Source organism: Nuphar pumila, chromosome 8, assembly GCF_984573655.1.
Source record: "Nuphar pumila chromosome 8, dmNupPumi1.hap1.1, whole genome shotgun sequence".
Classification (NCBI taxonomy): Eukaryota; Viridiplantae; Streptophyta; class Magnoliopsida; order Nymphaeales; family Nymphaeaceae; genus Nuphar; species Nuphar pumila.
In genome coordinates this window covers 114,114,255-114,133,335 of record NC_143256.1, presented here as the reverse complement: position 1 = coordinate 114,133,335, position 19,081 = coordinate 114,114,255, and the positions used below count along the sequence as shown (strand labels likewise).

The following is a 19,081-nucleotide window of genomic DNA, read 5'->3' as shown; positions in this document are numbered from 1 at the left end:
GGAATAAGAGAAAAAGTGTATTCCGATGGGTCCCACAGCCAAGTTCATCCAGTGGGCCAACTCTCAGTCCAGCGGTGTTGATTCCAACTACCACGTGATGGTGAATGGGGGGGTGAGAAGAGAAAGGTCAACCGGTGACGGCGAATGGGGGATGAGAAGAGGCGCAGCGTTGACATCTAAAGAAGCGGGGGAGGGATAGCAGTGGACCAGGGTGGGGGCGAGGGACAAGGTCTCTACCCCTGCCCCATCTCAAAATCCTACCCTTTATCTCTGCGGGTATATCGTAATCGTCTCTTAGCTGGCTTGCTTATCTCTCTCTCTCTCCGGAGGAGGCCATCACTTTCTTTCTGCATTCTCTTGTGTAGAAGTAATCTGAGTACTCTCTCTCTATCTCTCTCTCTCGCTCTCGCTCGCTCGCTTTGCGCGGTGAGTGAGCACGCAAATATCGTTGCAGATCGTTAATGGTGTGGATCTTTGAAGATCTCTCGTAAAAGTTTTTTTTTTTGCGGGAATTTTTAAAAAATTGCGCCTTTTTATTCGATTTTTTCGTGATTTAAAGGTTTTTATTTTTTTCTTCTTCTGGGGATGATCGTGAAATGAAGCAATTAATCGACCTTCTTTGAGTTTTTTTTTTCATTTATTTTTTGTTTCTTCTGAGGATGGTTATAGATTCATAGATCTTTTCTGCTAGTCTCGGTTGGAGATATCGGGAAAGAGAGTTTCTGAGTCTGTGCCTTCTCTATTCTCGATGTTTTAGTACAGGAGAGCCAAAGATGACCTTCTCCGTCTTCGTGTATTGTTGAGAGGTGATCATGAAACACACACACGCACATCATGAGCGCTTGAATAATGGGTCGGTCTTCTCCTAAAATAAGTTCTGGGATGCAGAATTTCTCTTTCTTGTCATTTTCATGTGGAAAATGACCATGAATTAGCTCTGCTTACCTTCGAAGAAGAGTTCAAAGTGGAAGTTACTTTCTTTCCTCCTTTAATGCATCTGTCGCTATCGATGTCAATTTTTTCATCTTGATTATTTTCATTTGCGATACCTTATTCTGTATTCCAAGTGATTTTATTTATTTTATGTGGATTTTCTTTTTTCTGGTGCAGGATGTCGAATACTGGAGCGCTAGATCTTGCTACATCCGTTGGAGGAAAGATCGAGAAGAAGGAGGTGCTTTCGGCAGTCGATAAGTATGTCATGTTATTGTTTTGTCTTTTTTTTGTTTTTTCATATATGCCCCCACATGCCTCTGTTTTTCCTCTGGCTTTCTTCTTAACTATAAGGTCTGGCTCGTTGCTGCTCTGTTTTTCCTTTTTGGTTTTTTTACAAATATGCCAAGGATAAATGCTGTTATAGTTTGTAGTTCATTAAGTAAGTCCAGGCATAAATAAATTTTGTGGTGATGGTCGATGTCCCCACGATCTCCTTCTATCTGAAGTAGTTGATGTCCAGATATATTTATTAAAGGATTTAATTGGATAAATAGGAGTTCTAGTTCTTGTTGGTAATGGTGGATCCAGATGAAATGGCAGACTTTGAAAGTTTATGTGGTGATCTGGACATGGAGTGTAGTTGTGCTTAAAAGTAGTTCACTTCCCTACCATGATAGAAATGAGTAATGGCACAAACACACATGGGAGACAACAAACTCAGATGAACTGCTATCTTGTCATGTGATAAGTTGATGAATGATGATATTAAACATAGTCCAAGATGATTGTTTCCGCAGTTAATTTGTGAAAATTTTGAAAGAAGAATGTGGTGCAGAATGTCAAAGCTAAAAACAAGTTTTATGGACTCTCGCTAAAGGAAATTCTAATTCAGCTGCTCAGATTGAGGATATAAAGAAAAAGGCCAATGTCATATTTGCAAGTTTCTGGGTGTAGATAAGTCTCCATTTTATTCATCATCTAACCGGGTACTTCAACTGCTCAAAGGAAAACAATCCAGAAATTCAAAGTAGAAAGGGGGAGTTCTCTAATAAGGGAACAATTCTAAGTTTCCATCACTGTTTCCAGAATTCATATTGTGGGAACAGTTGATGGGAGCCTTGCTGATTGATTTCCATTCTGCGTGAATTAGCTACTAGTTGTAGACCAGGTCAGGATTTGTCTAGGCTATCTCAGATCAGTCGACTACGTTTATTTGTGGGAAGGACAATGAATATGACTAAAAGATGCGTTCTTCGAAATATTTTTTGTATATGGCAATGGCAGTCATGGAAGGGCTCATATTTGAAGCTGTTGGCCTTTGAAGCTGATTGCTTAATCCCCAAAATAGAAACTCCAAGGGTGAAAAGTAGGAAAAACATTGTATGGAAAATCCACTGGCTGACACGCCCTGGGTAGAAGATATCACGATTCGTGTCATTTGAAGGACAATTTCTTATAAATAGATGCTTGATTTGTGTCTCTTGAGTCTCTGGGATGAAGGGATCACCTTGATTACATGGTTTGTAGCCTGTAACCAGAAGTAAAAACTCTTGCCTAAAGATCTAAAGATCAATATTGCCTTTTGATATTATTGAAAGAACTAAAGGTCAATATTTTACTCTTAATAACGTCAGATACTGATCAAGTAATTACCTAATAGAAACTCAAACTATATTCTGTTTTCATGGTCATCCTGTTGATTTACTATGTTAAATTTTTTCTGGTATTTGTTTATTTTGTTTGTTTGTACCATGTGCAATCAATCTTCATCTTTATATGTGTGTATATAATTAAACGTTTTTGTTATTTTGATATGTTAGGTATGAGAAATATCATGTTTCCTTTGGAGGCACAGAGGAAGAGAGAAAAGCGAACTATGCAGATATGGTAATAATTTTGTTGAAAAAAAGTTGAATCCGGCTTTGTTGTTTCCTTCCTTTTATGCTTATGCTCTTCTAATTATAGTAACTTTTTTATGAATTAAGCTATTAACCCCTAAAAACCATAGACCTTCAAGCACCAGTTTTGTTTCTCATTTGTGAATTATTTCACCAAATATTGAATGAGTTAGCCCAAGTTAATTCCTCCTTCTTTGAATTTTTATGTGCTTTTATCATGTTCAGATAGATTGCTAATCTATTTTGACAAGTAGATATCAAATTTCTGCTTGCTTCTACTTCTTCCACTTCTTGATGGACCATAGTCACAAATATCGGTATAGGCTATATCTTGGCGAGGTATAATATCGGGATATTATGTCCTCCAATAAATCTCATAAAAATTTAAAGATTAAAAAAATAAAACGAAAAAATTTAAAAAAATAGGAAAAATCTTCCCTTCTCCTCCTTCCTTCTTCCCCTGTTGCAGGGTAGCCAACGACAGCCCCCTTTCCCTTCCTCTTTCTTTCCTTCTTTTTCTTCCTTCCCTTCCCCTTTCTTTCCTTCCTTCCTTTCTTTTCTTCCTTCTCTTCTTCTCTTCCTTCCTTCTTTCCTCCCCTGTCACAGGGCAGCCACCGACAGAGTCCCCCTTTCCTTTCCTCTTTATTTCCTTCTTTTCTTTCTTCCTTTCCTCTTTCTCTCCCTGTCCAGCCTTGAGTGTTGATTATTGGGGTTAAAGACAAAAGACCCCCTTACGTTACTTAAAAGACTTAAAGTTAAACCCTAAAGCAAAGTTATAAATTTTATACCAAAAGTAACTTGTTAAAAAATTAATACCGACATATGTATCCTTTTTTTCAAAAATCCCCAAATACCCCTACACTAACAGTTTTAAAAAAGTAACTGCTGCTGGGTTGCGACTGCGATATTATCGCGATATTTTACCTTTAATATCACGATATATATAAATTGCCGACATTTTCAAAATATCATGATATTTTACCTTTAATATCGTCTTTCCCATTTTGCACCTTTCAAAATATCGGCGATATCAGTGACTATGGGATGGACGTCTGTGTATTACAAGTTTAAATGTGATTGTATACTCTTTTTTCACCATGGACGTCTGTGTATCACAAGTTTAAATGTGATTGGATACTCTTTTCTCACCTTGTTTGCAATTTCAGGCAACAACAGGTGCTTTGAGTATTGACTTATTTTCGATCACAAAGTGTAATCAACATCTTTTTTAAATATGGCATAATATTGTTAAAGTCTGATTGGACTGCAAGACATTTTGGGCAAATCAGATTCGAAAAATAGGATATGATCAATTTGATTTTCATGAAACTGTTATGAACTTATGAGCCTGCACAAATGCCTACTTAGTTAAATCAAACAAGAACAAGTTATACAATCAAACCATCAATTAAATAAAAAAGTAATTGGAGTTAATGGGGGAAAACTTAATGTTTTCTTATTCATGTTCTGCCCTTGGCGAATCAGCAAAAATGCAGAGTTGACTTGATTTTAGACTCTTCTTTTTGGCATGAAAATTGGTCCTATTCTGATGATAATAATGACTTCTGATTTCATATATTGGGTGACTTGTCCCTGACCTAATCTAATCTTGGTTACAGTTCCTGGCATTAACTAGTGAATATCAATGCCGCAATGTTATATACGCAACCACAAAATGCGAAAGATTGAGATATGTTGTTTATATTGCCTAATGCACATTCAGTTTATACTGGTTCAACAAGGATAACACTAGTTTTGTGCATCTTTGCAATATGTTCAGTTCATGAGTCTGACTCTTATCTAGCATTTAATTTAACACGCAAGTACCTTTTGCTGTTACTGTAATGAGAATTGCGGAAATACAAGGTACAAGAAATATCCAAAAGGGGTTCAATGAAGAACCAAAACACATAAGAACATAATGTGCACAACACACAAAACCCACTAAGGGGTAAAATGCCAAAAGGCAAAATAGGAACTTTATTGAGAAAAAAGGAGTCTTAGAGCACTGTACATGTTAGAGGGAGAGCCCTCTATTTATACAAGAGGAGAGCTATAGAGAGGGGGGCCATTGGGGCTCCCACTATAGACGTTGGGGAGCCCCAATGGTCACATTAATGACCGTTGGGGACCCCCAACGTCTATTAGTGTGGGCCCCCCAATGGTCCCAGCTGAAATACAAAAAACAAAAAAAGAAAAAAAGAAAAAAAGAAAAAAAACAGAAAATAGCAAAAAGAAAAACCTAAGAAAAAATACAATATTTATAGAAATGACCAAAATACCCCTATCGGGTATTTTGGTATATATATATATATATATTTTAACAGTTACAACCTGCATTTGATATGTCTGTTTTCTTTTTTCCTCTTCCAGGTGAACAAGTACTATGATCTTTCGACAAGCTTCTATGAATTTGGTTGGGGGGAGTCTTTTCATTTTGCTCCCAGGTTGACGCTCCTACTTTTCCTATATTGAATAATATGCTTTTGTTAATTTCAATGTGTTTTCACTTTTCATGATTACAAACTGTAAGAGGGTTCTCAGTTGTCTGTATCTTCATGTCTCAATGTTCTTTTGTCAAAGTGACCAACAACTGATGCATTTTGTAGATGGAAAGGAGAATCTCTCAGGGAAAGCATCAAGCGTTATGAACACTTTATTGCTTTACAACTTCGTTTGGAACCTGGAATGGAGGTGCAATTAAGTAGGATTTGTTCAGTAATCTTTAGCGAGTACCGACTATTCTTTTATGTAGTTGGTGGTTGACTGCAGGTATTGGATGTTGGTTGTGGTATTGGAGGACCACTTCGAGAAATTGCTAGATTCAGGTAATTTCATATAAAAACTCTATTTTGGGTTTTGAACTCTTCTTCTAGGTAGTAGGTTCGATGTATTTATTATGATGATACTATTTGGGTTCATATGCATTTACTCAGAAGTGTATTTAGAATGTTTATCTTTTGGTGACTTTGGGCCTAAGACATTGGTCAAAGAATAGGAGGAAACTTCCTATTCCTTTTCTTGTTTTTGAGTGTGGAGTGTGGACTATCCAAAGAATTGGCAGAAGTCTATACTCTATACCACCATTTTAAACACTTTGTCCTTCATATTGTTTGAGAAATTGTTGAAGTACCTCCTAACTAGGAGGTATTCCGACGTCATGGGTATTGCTAAAAATGGCAGGATTATTAGCCTCAGAAATAAACTCTGAAATATAAAAACCAGTCACCTACTTTTTGAAAATGTCATGATATTATTGGTTTTTCTAGGTAAGCCGATAATATCAGGAAAAGACCACGGTATTGTAAAAATATTACCAAAAAATAAATATTGATATTACTGTGATATTTTCAAAAGCTTTTTGAAAGATTTTCTTAGTTTTATATAATTTAATTAATTTTGAGAATTCCAAGATCTTCCCAAGAAAAGCCACTTAAAAAAAACTCTGAGAGAAGCCCTCAGCAGAGAATGGTACTGGTAACTATGATAGAAATATTATATTTAAATGAAGTGCCACCATTGACGCCCATTTTTGAATTGTTTATTTCAGGCATTCATGACATCAAATTATTTTTTCTAGATTGCTTATTTTAGGCACTTTTCTGCATTAAGATTACGAACTTCTTTGTTGCATTGAAATTGGGTATCAATGTTAATTATCTGGTAACATAATCCATAAGAAAAATATATAAGGTTTATGTATATTTTTATTGTTTTATTTGCAGCCTTGCATCTGTAACGGGGTTGAACAACAATGAATACCAGATATCAAGAGGAACTGTAAGCCTTCTGTCCTTTTTTCCCCTCTGTTGCACTGTAAGTTTGAGCATACGACTCTAGAGGTTTCTTTTGAAAATTTAATAAGCATTTCAAGGCTATTGCTTGAGTGGAAATTGTAGTGGAATAATAGCAGGCTTCCTTAAAATGTGTTTTAAAGAGGTGAGTAGCATGTGCACATGCACGCATGCACACTCATAGACAAAACGAAACTCAGAAAAGCAGTATCTCAGGAAATTTTGAGTGAAGTAGGTTTTTTTACAGAAAATTATTTAAAAAAACTTAAAATTTAAAAATGAAAAAAATGTATAATTGCATTATTTATATATATATATATATATTTAGAGAGAGAGAGAGAGAGAGAGAGAGAGAGAGAGAGAGAGAGAGAGAGAGAGAGAGAGAGAGAGAGAGAGAGAGAGAGAGAGATTGTGCAGCTGAGCAGAACAGTTTATGAGATATGAAGCCAGTCATATTTTGTGCACCTGATCAGAACATATTCGAGTAAATGTAGTGTGACGTTGCATTGAAAAAAAAAACAATGTTCTTTTATATGCACTTGCAAGTTCCTGAGTTTCCGATATGCCCCTTCTTTTCATACAAAGAGGCAGAAATTTATTACTTGATCTTGATGCTTTCTGTACTAACCTACTCATCACAAAGCAGGTGCTTAACCGTGTAAGTGGAGTGGACACATTCTGTAAATTTGTAAAGGTTGGTGTGCCTTAAACATGGACGTCATCTTTTCTTTTTCCTCTTTCTGGTTCTTGCTCTATTGTGTGAATAATGTTTCAGAGGTGTGACAGGTCTTATTAACGTTTCATGTTTTTGCCATAGACTGACTTCATGAAGATGCCTTTTCTTGATGATACTTTTGATGCAATATATGCGATTGAAGCCACCTGCCATGCTCCAGATATAGTATGTATTCTCAATGCCTTGCTAGGCCCTTTTTTTTAAATGTGTTGATACTGTTTTTTTGCTTGATAAGGTTCCATAATTTAACCCGATCACATAATTTGGTGGAAACAGCTTGGATGCTACAAGGAGATTTACAGAGTTTTAAAGCCTGGTCAGTGTTTTGCTGCATATGAGTGGTGCATGACGGACTCCTACGATCCTAACAACCCTGAACACCAGAAAATAAAGGTCATAATCTGAAAAGAAATTATCTAGAGCATGCATTTTATGCGACCTTATTTGTGATCCTGTTTATGTACTTGTTTTTTTATATTAAACAGGTACTATTGAACTTGTAGGTATTCTCTAGAATGTGACATGGGTTCCACCAAATTTGTCTCCTAAAACCCCTTGAATTTTGAAGGGAAACACAGGCTATTGCCATACATGAACAGCTCCAGGATACTTGATGGCTAACCCATCTAGTTGAATGCAGTTTGCTGACTAAATTAACTGCCATTTTCTTATTATTTGTTCTTGAAAGCTGTAGATCATTTTCTTCTTTAAACAATTCAATATCTTCTCAATGCTATGTCACACAGATACTCCATTTTAATTCCGGTTCTGTATCCCCTTATGTACAAGTCATGTTGGAAACTTCCTAAAAATAGCCGTATCCCCGTATCTGCAGCCATATCCATGTGACATAGTCTCAATGCATTAGTGACATCAGACTGGATTCATGGAATTATTGCATTTAATCTAAAACTTGCTGCTGTATTGGAAAACTGTTTCCAGAACTGCATCCCAGAGGAAACATGATATAATATTTGTTTAATCCAGTAAGGCACACAAATGGAATAAGACATTCTTTTTTACCAAGACAGGCCGAGATAGAGCTTGGCAATGGCCTTCCAGATATAAGATCAACTAGGCAGTGTCTGGATGCTGTGAAGCAGGCTGGGTTTGAGGTAACACTTTATACTTCCTTGGCTGGCTTTTGTTGGATTTCTTAGCTAGATGTATTGATGTCAGCAGCAAATGTATCCTGGATACAATTGGTTCTTGTTTGACATGCAGGTTTTGAGAGAGATGGATCTTGCACGCAATTCTCCTGTCTCCTGGTATTATTCATTGGATGCGAGTCACTTTTCTCTTAGTAGCTTCCGTCTAACAGCTTTTGGCCGGTTCATTACGAAGAACATGGTATGAAGATCTCTAACTCATGTTCTTTATTTTGCCTTTTCTAAAACTAGCCATCTAAGCTTAATGAAGGATGTGCCTTTCTTGTTAACTTGGTTTGTTTATTTCCCTTTAGTTTATTTAGAAATTTGATGACACATGAAAATATTCTTTAATTTACATTTATGCAACGACTTTCACTGAATGGTGAACGTACAATATAGACTAGTGAAGTGCCCACTCAGGAAGGTTTTGACTCATTCAAGTAGTCAATTAGTTGGACTCTGTTTGTGTTCAAGCCTGCATCTATATTTCATGTAAACCAGGACCTGTTTTTGGTACTTATAGCCCGTACCTAGATCTGACCTGATATCTGGCTAAAATCAGGCGTGTAGTATGCATCAGAGTTACCAGTCGAGGAAGCGGGAGCGGGAAGCGATACGGGAAGCGGGAGCGGGAAGCGAGGCACTTTCAAAATTTTAGGAAGCGGGGAAGTGTAATGAAATATGCGGAAAAGTAAAGAGTGCTCTAAGCACTTACAACATCCACTAATGAACAAACAACAAGGGCTAATACCCAAACCCAAAGGAGACAACACGACATAAAAATATAAATGCCTCTTATTGAAAGAGAGAGAACTCTCAAGAGTAAAAAATACAAGAGGGGTTCACCCCTATTTATACACAAAAGAAGGAGGGGAGGAGTGGCCATATGGCCTTAAAAGAAGAGCCACCTAGGGGCTCCCATGGAGTCGTTGGGAGCCCCCAACGGTCACAAATGTGACCGTTGGGGGCCCCATCGACTCCATGGTGGGGCCCCTATTAGGTGGACAAAAAACCAAAAAAATAAAAGATAAAAAATAAAAAAGAAAAAATACAAAAAGAAAGAAAAGAAACAAGTACCCCTATCGGGTACTTGTGAAATGACTAAAATACCCCTATCGGGTATTTTAGATTATACAAATATATATGTATATAAATATATACATATATATGAATTACATATATTTTAACACCCTCCCTCAAGCTTTACGGGGATATGACCGAAAGCTTGTTAAGAAGAAACAAAAACCGAGGAGCTGCAAGAGCCTTAGTGAAGAAGTCCGCCAACTGGTACTCTGATGTGACGTAAGGTAGTGCTATGGTTTCTCTTAGGTATTCATCACGAACGTAATGGCAGTCCATCTCAATATGCTTAGTACGCTCATGGAAGGTGTGATTGCTTGTGATATAGATTGCGCTTTTGTTGTCGCAACACAGCTTCGAAGGAGTAGAGATGACAATGCCCATATCACTGAGGAGGCTTCTTAACCACACAAGTTCCATGGTTGTAGTGGCCATAGCACGATATTCGGCTTCCGTTGAGGACAAGGATACTTTGTGTTGCTTCTTGCATCTCCAAGAAATCATAGTCACCTAAGAAAACACAAAATCCGGTAGTTGAGACTCGGTCATTGGGATTTCCTCCCCAATCTGCATCAGTATAAGCAATTAAATCAAGGGATGAGGCAGAGGAAAGAAAAACTCCCTTAGTTATGGTATTTTTGATATATCTGACGATCCTTAAGACTGCACTCATGTGCACAGTTGTAGGTGCATGTTGAAATTGACTGACAGAGTGAACGACATGAGCAATGTCTGGCCGTGTGATGGATAAGTAGGTTAGAGACCCAACAAGTTGCCGGTAGGGAGTAGGATCCTCGAGAGGTGTTCCATCTTCCAACCTTAATTTTGCATTGATGACTTCTGGGGTTTCTGTCTTCTTATCGTCGGAAATACCAGATTTGGAACAGATGTCAGCAGCAAGTTTCATCTGAGAGAGAATGTACCCTCGAGGAGAGTACGCCACTTCAATTCCTAAAAAATATCTTAAGAATCCAAGGTCAGACATATCAAAATTTTCTTTCAAAACCTTTTTAATATCATTAATGCCTTTCTCATCACTTCCTGTGATGATCATATCATCAACATAAAGTAGTAAAATAACTATTGAAGACCCTGCACTTTTCACAAACAAAGCAGTGTCAGTATAACATGAACGAAAATTCAAACTTGTCATTACATTACTAAATCTATCATGCCAAGCCTTTGGGGCTTGTTTTAAACCATATAATGCCTTTTTAAGTTTAAGAAATTTATTTTTACCAATACATACTCCTGGTGGGGGATCCATGTAAACTTCTTCATTTAATTCGCCATTTAGAAAAGCATTCTTAACATCGAGTTGATAGATAGGCCATTTTTTCACTGACGCAATAGCAATAAGAGTCCTAACACTAGTCATTCTAGCAACAGGTGCGAAGGTTTCTTCATAATCTATACCATATTCCTGAGCATATCCTTTAGCTACTAACCGTGCTTTATAACGTTCTAATGAACCATCACTCTTGGTTTTAATTTTGAAGACCCATCTACATCCTATTGATTTCTTTCCAGTGGGTAACAAAGTTATTTCCCAAGTTTTTGCTTTTTCAAGGGCACTAAGCTCTAAGTTCATGGCTTCAACCCATTGGGGAATATTTTTGGCCTCATTATAGTGTGAAGGTTCATGAAATGAATGCAACGCAATTAGACATGCTCTATATCTAGGAGTTAAGGACTCATAGGAAACAAACCTATTAGGAGGATTGGAGATTCGACTGGATCTCCTTAAAGATGTTTCTTCAATGTTGGATCCTTGAGAGTATTTTTCCAAGGCACTTATTTGAGTTTGTTGACCACGCCTAACATATGTTTGGATTGGTCTATTATTCTCATCTATAGCATTATCAAGAGGAATTTCCTCTAGGTCATTCAAAGACTCATTAGAGATTTCCTCTTCTTGAGGAGTCTCATCTTCTTGAGATAGAAGATCAAATAAAAAAGTATATTCACTTTCGTCAATATCTTTAGTTTTCACAAAACCATTCTCATTTTCCAAAAATGTTACATCTTTGGATACATAGAGTTTGTTATTTTTCAAGTCAAAACATCTAAAACCCTTTTGATTTTCTCCATAACCCAAGAAAACGCATTCAATAGCTTTAGGAGATAATTTGTCCCGTTTATGAGTAAGGACAAAACATTTGCATCCAAAGACTCTTAATCTATTGAAGTCTGGTGTTCTTTCAAATAGTTTTTCGTATGGAGATGTATTCTGTAAGGATGAAGATATCATTCTATTTATTAAGTAAGTTGAGGTTAAGGCCGCTTCGGCCCAAAAATTCTTTGGAATTTCTTTGGAAATAAGGAGTGCCCTAGTGGTTTCCATGATATGTCTATGCTTTCTTTCGGCCAAGCTATTTTGTTGGGGAGTCCTAGGACACGATTTTTGATGACAAATTCCATTTACTTCTAAATAGTTTTGAAATTCATTTGATAAATATTCTCCACCCGAATCGGATCTAAGAGTAGAGATATTACTTGAAAATTGATTTTTAACTATCATATGAAATTTTTTGAAGAACTTAAAGACTTCGGATTTTAAATTGAGAAAGTAAATCCATACATACCTAGTGTAGTCATCGATGAAAGTGACATAATAGGAGTACCCTCCTTTAGACATGACGGGGGAAGGACCCCAAACATCCGAATGGACTAACTCAAAAGGTCTTTTGGACACAAAAGTTCGGTTTGGAAAAGGAGTAGATTTCATTTTGCCAAAAATACAATTCTTGCAAACAAAATGTTTCTCATTACAAAATTTCTTTTCAAATGGAAAGGAGTACATTTTTGAGAAACTTGGATGTCCAAGTCTTTGATGCCAAATATCAATATTTTTATCTTGGACATGGTTACAAAAAGAGTTAATGGGGAGTTTCAAGTTGCTCATGTAATAGAGATCTCCCCTTCTATGGCCTTGCCCAATCAGCTTCCCGGACCAGAGATCCTGTATAGAGCAATCCTTAGTTGAGAAGGAGATTTTACATCCATGATCGCATATTTGAGCAACAGAGAGGAGATTTAAATTAAGTTGAGGTACAACTCTCACGTTTGGCACAAAGAAGTCTTTTGAAAAGTTTAAAGTTCCAGAACTTTTTACTTGTAAAGATGTACCATCGGCAGTTGAAACATAGGAGTTTTTATAATTATTACATAAATCGGAAAGCTCATTTTCAAGGGGGGTCATATGAAAGGAAGCTCCAGAGTTAAGGATCCAAGACGACATACCTGGAGGAGAGGAAGAAGCTACGGCGGCACCCGAAGTTGATGGAATCTTGAGTAGAGTTTGTAGTGCCTCCGATAGTTGAGCAAGAGAAAAAGAGTCCGTTCCTTTGATTGCTTCCTCTTTCTTTTGAGTGGCTTCTTCACCGGAAGCAACTTTATTTTTTGGTGCTTCATTCAACTTAGGGCAATTAGGTCTTATATGACCCGGTTCTTGACAATGATGGCAAATGGCTTTTCTATAGTTGCCATTATAGTTATTTTGCCTTCCAAAATGAGGAGGTTTGTAGGTTTTCATATGGTTGCCGGGTTTAGATACGGCCAAGACATCATTTCCTCCTTTAATCATGCCAAGACGGGTTTCTTCTTGGCATATTTCGGCAATGGCATCTTCCAAAGGAAGAGGCTTTGATCTATGTAGGAGGGAGGATCTAACTTGTTCATACTCGGGCCTAAGCCCATGTAAAAATTGGAAAAAGTGTTCTTTTTCCATTTGTTCTCTCCTTAATTCCACATCTATACTAGAAACCCATTTTGGTTCTAGCAAGGATAACTCGTCCCATAGAGGGCCAAGAGTGCTAAAGTAGTCCCTAACACTCATTTCTCCTTGTTTGATAGTCCGGATTTTTTCTTGAAGAAAGAATTGACGAGCAAGGTCTTTTTGGGTAAACATACCTTTCATGAAGAACCATGCTTCATTTGCCATCCGAAATTTGGCAATGTTGGCGCAAATCTTAAGCTCCACATTGTTCATGAACCAAGCAAGAATCTTGGCATGCTTACTTTCCCAATCTTCTATTTTAGATTGGTGATCTTCAATGGCCTTCATGCGGGCATCTCCTTCAAGAGCTTTTTCTTGATCGCCTTCCATCTTAGTTAGTTGGAGTTGTGGTTCCGGAATGGTGCCCATAACGTATCCCCAAAGCTTTTTCCCTTTGAGGTTGTTTTCCATGGCGGCGGCCCACATCATGTAGTTGGATCCATTGAGCTTGAAGGAGAGATCAATCTTTTGTTCTCCTTCCATAATAATCACACTTAAAAGGATAAAAGAAGAGAGAACCAACAAAAAACAAATATAGCTACACAACTAGCTATATTAAGAAGAAGAGCATACACAAGGCTCTGATACCATGTAATGAAATATGCGGAAAAGTAAAGAGTGCTCTAAGCACTTACAACATCCACTAATGAACAAACAACAAGGGCTAATACCCAAACCCAAAGGAGACAACACGACATAAAAATATAAATGCCTCTTATTGAAAGAGAGAGAACTCTCAAGAGTAAAAAATACAAGAGGGGTTCACCCCTATTTATACACAAAAGAAGGAGGGGAGGAGTGACCATATGACCTTAAAAGAAGAGCCACCTAGGGGCTCCCATGGAGTCGTTGGGAGCCCCCAACGGTCACAAATGTGACCGTTGGGGGCCCCATCGACTCCATGGTGGGGCCCTTATTAGGTGGACAAAAAACCAAAAAAATAAAAGATAAAAAATAAAAAAGAAAAAATACAAAAAGAAAGAAAAGAAACAAGTACCCCTATCGGGTACTTGTGAAATGACTAAAATACCCTTATCGGGTATTTTAGATTATACAAATATATATGTATATAAATATATACATATATATGAATTACATATATTTTAACAGGGAAGCGTGGGACCACTTAGAAGAAAATTCCGAATCGTCTCGGAAATGACCTAGGAAGCGAACCGGAAGCGAAAAAAATGGAAAAAATGGGAAAGCGAGGGGGAAGCGTGGGGGAAGCGCGCTTCCCATTTATGGGAAGCGCGTTTCCCATAAAAGGGGGACGCGCTTCCCATAAAAGGGAAGCGCGATTCCCAAAAAAGGGGGACGCTTCGGAAGCGCGACGTTTCGTGCTTCCGAAGCGCGCTTCCCCTTTTGCCTAGGCGCTTCCGGTAACTCTGGTATGCATATAGTGTTGCTGAAAATGGGATTATACTTGATTGGTTCAAGTCTAGTTGGTTCGGATCCATTAGAGTTTCAGCATAGGACTAGTGGTTAGCCTCCAGTGAGGATCGGACAGTGCTGTCACTCAAATACTATGACTTTTTTGGTTGGGATCTTGATCTGTGTTCAATCAGCACCAAGCTTAAGCCAAACCCAGGTGTTGATGGGGCTGTTGATCCTGTTTTAGGACTGGGACACAATGACAATGAGGCAAATTTAAATTTTTGTCTGATTTGAATAATAACTAGTAGTGTCCTTGCATCATTCTAGATTGCATGGACACAGGTCAAAGTTTACTTAACTAGAACGTTGTCTACATTCATGTGTCTGCCATGCATACAAAAGAGTGGGGAGGATGGAGTTAATTTCCAATGACTGATTCCCATGATGGAAGGTGAAACTCGGGTATAAGTTTATAACGAACTTTATATGTGTGGTATTTTTGGAATGTAAACCGAATAAAAATATGAATTGCTGCTCAAAATGCTTTCCTTTATGTGTATTTAAACATTATGTCACTCCAGAAGAAGCTGAGGAAACTTGAGCTGTTTACCCAATAATGTGGATTTTATGTAGTGAACAGGAGGATCGCTCTCCGTGAAATTGATACCCTAGCTAGAAACCTAATTATCTACAAAAGCAAGAATTAATGGAAAATAACAGAAATTGCAAGAAAAATAACTAAAAAAAATTTAATTAATTCTTTATCAACCTTCTTTTTGCCTCTCTACAGTGAATATTTATAGCAAACAAAGAGCAACCTTAGAAACCCTAATCCTAATATGGATTTGAAATAGATCCAAAATCCTAATTCAGATCTGAATATAATTTAAAAAACAATATCCAACTAAATAATTACAAGAAAACCATAATCTAGATGGATCCAAATGGTCGCTATACACTGGTAATGTCTCACTCCCACTCTTATGTCACTCCTAGGGTTGGAGAAAACTTGCCCTCAAGTCTGAATCTCCATTGATGAATATGAAATCTAGTAGGATTGTTTCCTCTAATCATCCTCTCAAACAAGTCAAGACTAAGATCCTGAGCTCTGATACCAACTGATGCAAATTTGAAATCAGATTTGCAGTGAAACTACTAAAATTATGGCTATCTCTACCAATTATTCAAGGAAAGTCAGAAATATGTACCATTATTTAAGAAAAGCACAAAAAACAACAAAATAAATGGAAATTGAAATACTTGGAACTTATCTCATCTCAACTCTGATTTTACATCTAGCTTTCCTTGAATAGATGAGAGATCTAGATGTAAAATCAGAGTTGAGATGAGATAAATTCCAGTTTTTTCAATTTTCATTTATTTTCCTTGTCTTAGATAACGGTAAATATTTTTAGCTTTCCTTAGATAACGGGAGAGATAGCCGTAGTCTTGGTAATTTATCTGTAAATCCGGTTTTGAATTTGCATCAGGGCTACTCTAGCATATGCATTTATTGGGGAAGAAAAAGAGGAAATCTTGACATGTGCAAGAGAAAGTAAAAAGAGAGAATGAGACGCTCTTGAAGAATGAGTGTGCCAGAATGGATGTATCAACACCACTAAAAGCTTGGTGTGTGCATGTCATTGTGCATGGATTGTGCATGGATTGAAGACAAGTGCAAAAAGCTGTATAATGTGGAAGGAATTCTCTCTCTCTCTCTCTCTTGGTGATCATTCTCTGCTTCCAGGTCAAGGCTTTTGAGTATCTAGGCTTGGCACCTGAAGGAAGTCAGCGAGTTTCTGCATTTCTTGAAAAGGCTGCAGATAGTCTTGTTGCAGGTGGAAGGTGAGTTATATCCATAATCATAGCATAGAATTCCATCAACATTCAGTTTACAATACTTTCCCAAATGTTCTCTCTACTTTTTTTTTCTTTTGCTAAATACCAATGCATTTTGTTACATGAACTACATTATTTTATGCGTGCATACACGCACAAGAAATCACAAGAGTTCAAAATAAACATATATAAAGATGGAAAGTTTGGCAAACTCAACAGATATGGAGTGGCACTGTGGGGCTGGTCCACTCTCCTGAGTTTACCGTTATAGTGTGGGCCCAAATAAGGCTTGATCCTGGTGGGTTCCTCGTCTGTAGGGAAAGAAAGAAAAAAAGACATGAAGTTTGAGCTAGAATGAGATAGCTGGATGATAAGGTTGTACTGTCACAACCTAGGCATCTCGGGGTTGAATTCTGCGAGTCTTACCCCCTAGCTTTAGTGTTCAGCAAAAAAAAGGACATGAAGTTTTAACCATCAGCTGCTGCAGTCGTCACCTTCCCCACAAAAGCTGTCGAGAATGTGATTACATGAGCCTAATGCTCATGCAGCTTTAGTTTGGCCCTTTCTATGGACTATTTAATATGAAAAGATACCATTTAGATATCTAGCGCGGGCTTGCATCTTATTGAGAAACACAGCTTGCATATGGGTGGTAAGAGATGAGCATCGGGCGGTTGAAATCCATGCTCATTCAATGGACGTTAGTCCATCTAGTCATGAATCACACATCATAGGTAAAGCTACATGCCTTGTTAACTGTTATCTAAACATTTAAATCTTAATTTTTCAGGAAAGAGATCTTCACTCCTATGTACTTCTTCCTGGTTCAGAAGCCCTTATCGTCCTCCTAAAAGGAGGTGCAAGTCAGTTCACCAAGCTCCTGGCCAGGCACCAGTTTGAAAGGAAATATGAATATGGTGTAGCATTTCCATCTCTGCTCACTTTGTAACAAGATGCAATATCCTGCAAGACTGTTATCCTTTGTGTAATGCTATTTCTTTTCTTTCGTTTCTGTTTCTTGGTAGTCTCTCTTTTTATTGTTCTTCACTCTGAACCAATGGGGGATCCGCTTGTCTGGCAGGAACAGTTAGTGCATGTTACCTTGTGTTGGGACGTTGCAAGTTCGAAACCCAATGGTCTATGATTGTATGTCTCCAAGGGAGGGTTTGCATAATTGCCTGATAAACGCCCAACGTTTGTCCTGGACTTGCCAGTGGCACCCTGGGGGGTGTGATTGGCGTGTCCCACTCCCGTCAAATAACACTGCACGGGATGCATTACGTCCCGTGTGGCACGCGTTGTCCAGCGTTATCATATGTGGTACACACTGTGCGTGGGACGGCTTTGTTCCCTGCTTGGGGTTCAAACATGACCTGAGGGATGGAGATGGCTTCGAACTTTGAAAAACGGACACTGGTTGATGCACAGCCTTTTCAATTATGGTGAAGTGTGAATCTGATGCAGGACTCATGTTCGATTCAGATTTGATCACAATGTTGTCCTATTAGATCATGTGCATAATCCATATGATTGTGTCCGAGATTTGATGTAATTATGTTATATCCGATAAGGTTGATGGCATCTTTGTTGGATCTGGCCAGAACAGGGAAAACATTAAAAGATATTTAGTAAAAGAAAAAATTTTTAAAACGCATTAGGAAGTTTCTATATAATCGTCTTTATCTGAAACTGAATTAGATCCAACTTAAAATATTGATCCCAATGCTTTTGAGTCCAAAAAAATACTCTGATCAAGCAAATCTTAAGACAATCCAAATGCACATTTAAGGATCCAAATCTGGAAATAACGTCGTGTTGAACAGTTATCAACAACAGAAAATGACTATATTGTACGGCTAATTTGACACGTTTTTTTAAAAACTCTAACTTTTGATATTCTTTCCATGTAATAAATCACAATTAACTAGCTTTGAAATATCCTTTTTATCCTTTGCATTTGCAAAACTCATGAAGTTTGCACCAAATATCGCTCCGTTCATCAAGTGTCGCAAACTCTCACTTAAAATGAGATCCACACATTTTTTATGCATATTTTCTCAAGTTCGCATAAAATATTAGAGAACTTAAGGAAGCCGCATATATTTGCATATATTTTATGCAGACTTCATCAAGTTTGCATGTATTTTATACCGACTTGAGGAAGTCCGCATATATTGTATGCGGACTTCACCAAGTCTGCATATATTGTATGCGGACTTCACCAAGTCCGCATATATTTTACATGGACTTTCTCGTCCTTGCTTATATTGTTCATTATTCATATGTTTAAGCTTTCAAAAGACATTTTTTCCTGAACACTCATCATATAACTTATTCGGTTGTTCAAGTCTATAGAGCATGTTTCTATTTCTGTTTTGAAACTTACAAACAGGAATCTTAGAGAGGATTTCAGTTCTAACTCAAAACATGAAAGTTATAGGCTTGTATTTCAGCTTTCCAACTACTGTAAAAACAAAAATTTTTGATGTCTGATC

The 19,081-nt window shown here is 37.5% G+C and overlaps 1 protein-coding gene across 2 annotated transcripts; it reads left to right on the top strand.

Annotated features, from left to right (window-relative positions):
• The first annotated feature begins 267 nt into the window (after positions 1-267).
• Positions 268-17,598, top strand: LOC149830290 (cycloartenol-C-24-methyltransferase-like). Of its 2 annotated transcripts, none has more exons than XM_090016422.1 (14): positions 268-367; positions 1,111-1,194; positions 2,757-2,823; positions 5,208-5,281; positions 5,444-5,528; positions 5,607-5,662; positions 6,560-6,614; positions 7,275-7,322; positions 7,446-7,529; positions 7,641-7,757; positions 8,396-8,479; positions 8,589-8,714; positions 16,495-16,592; positions 17,377-17,598. In XM_090016422.1, exons 2-14 carry the CDS (start codon positions 1,112-1,114, stop codon positions 17,435-17,437), a joined length of 1,038 nt encoding a protein of 345 aa, XP_089872548.1. In that variant the 5' UTR covers positions 268-367; position 1,111; the 3' UTR covers positions 17,438-17,598. The 2 variants fall into 2 exon arrangements, with proteins under 2 accessions (XP_089872548.1, XP_089872547.1); XM_090016421.1 differs by having other exon boundaries at positions 307-426.
• Positions 17,599-19,081: the final 1,483 nt, after the last annotated feature.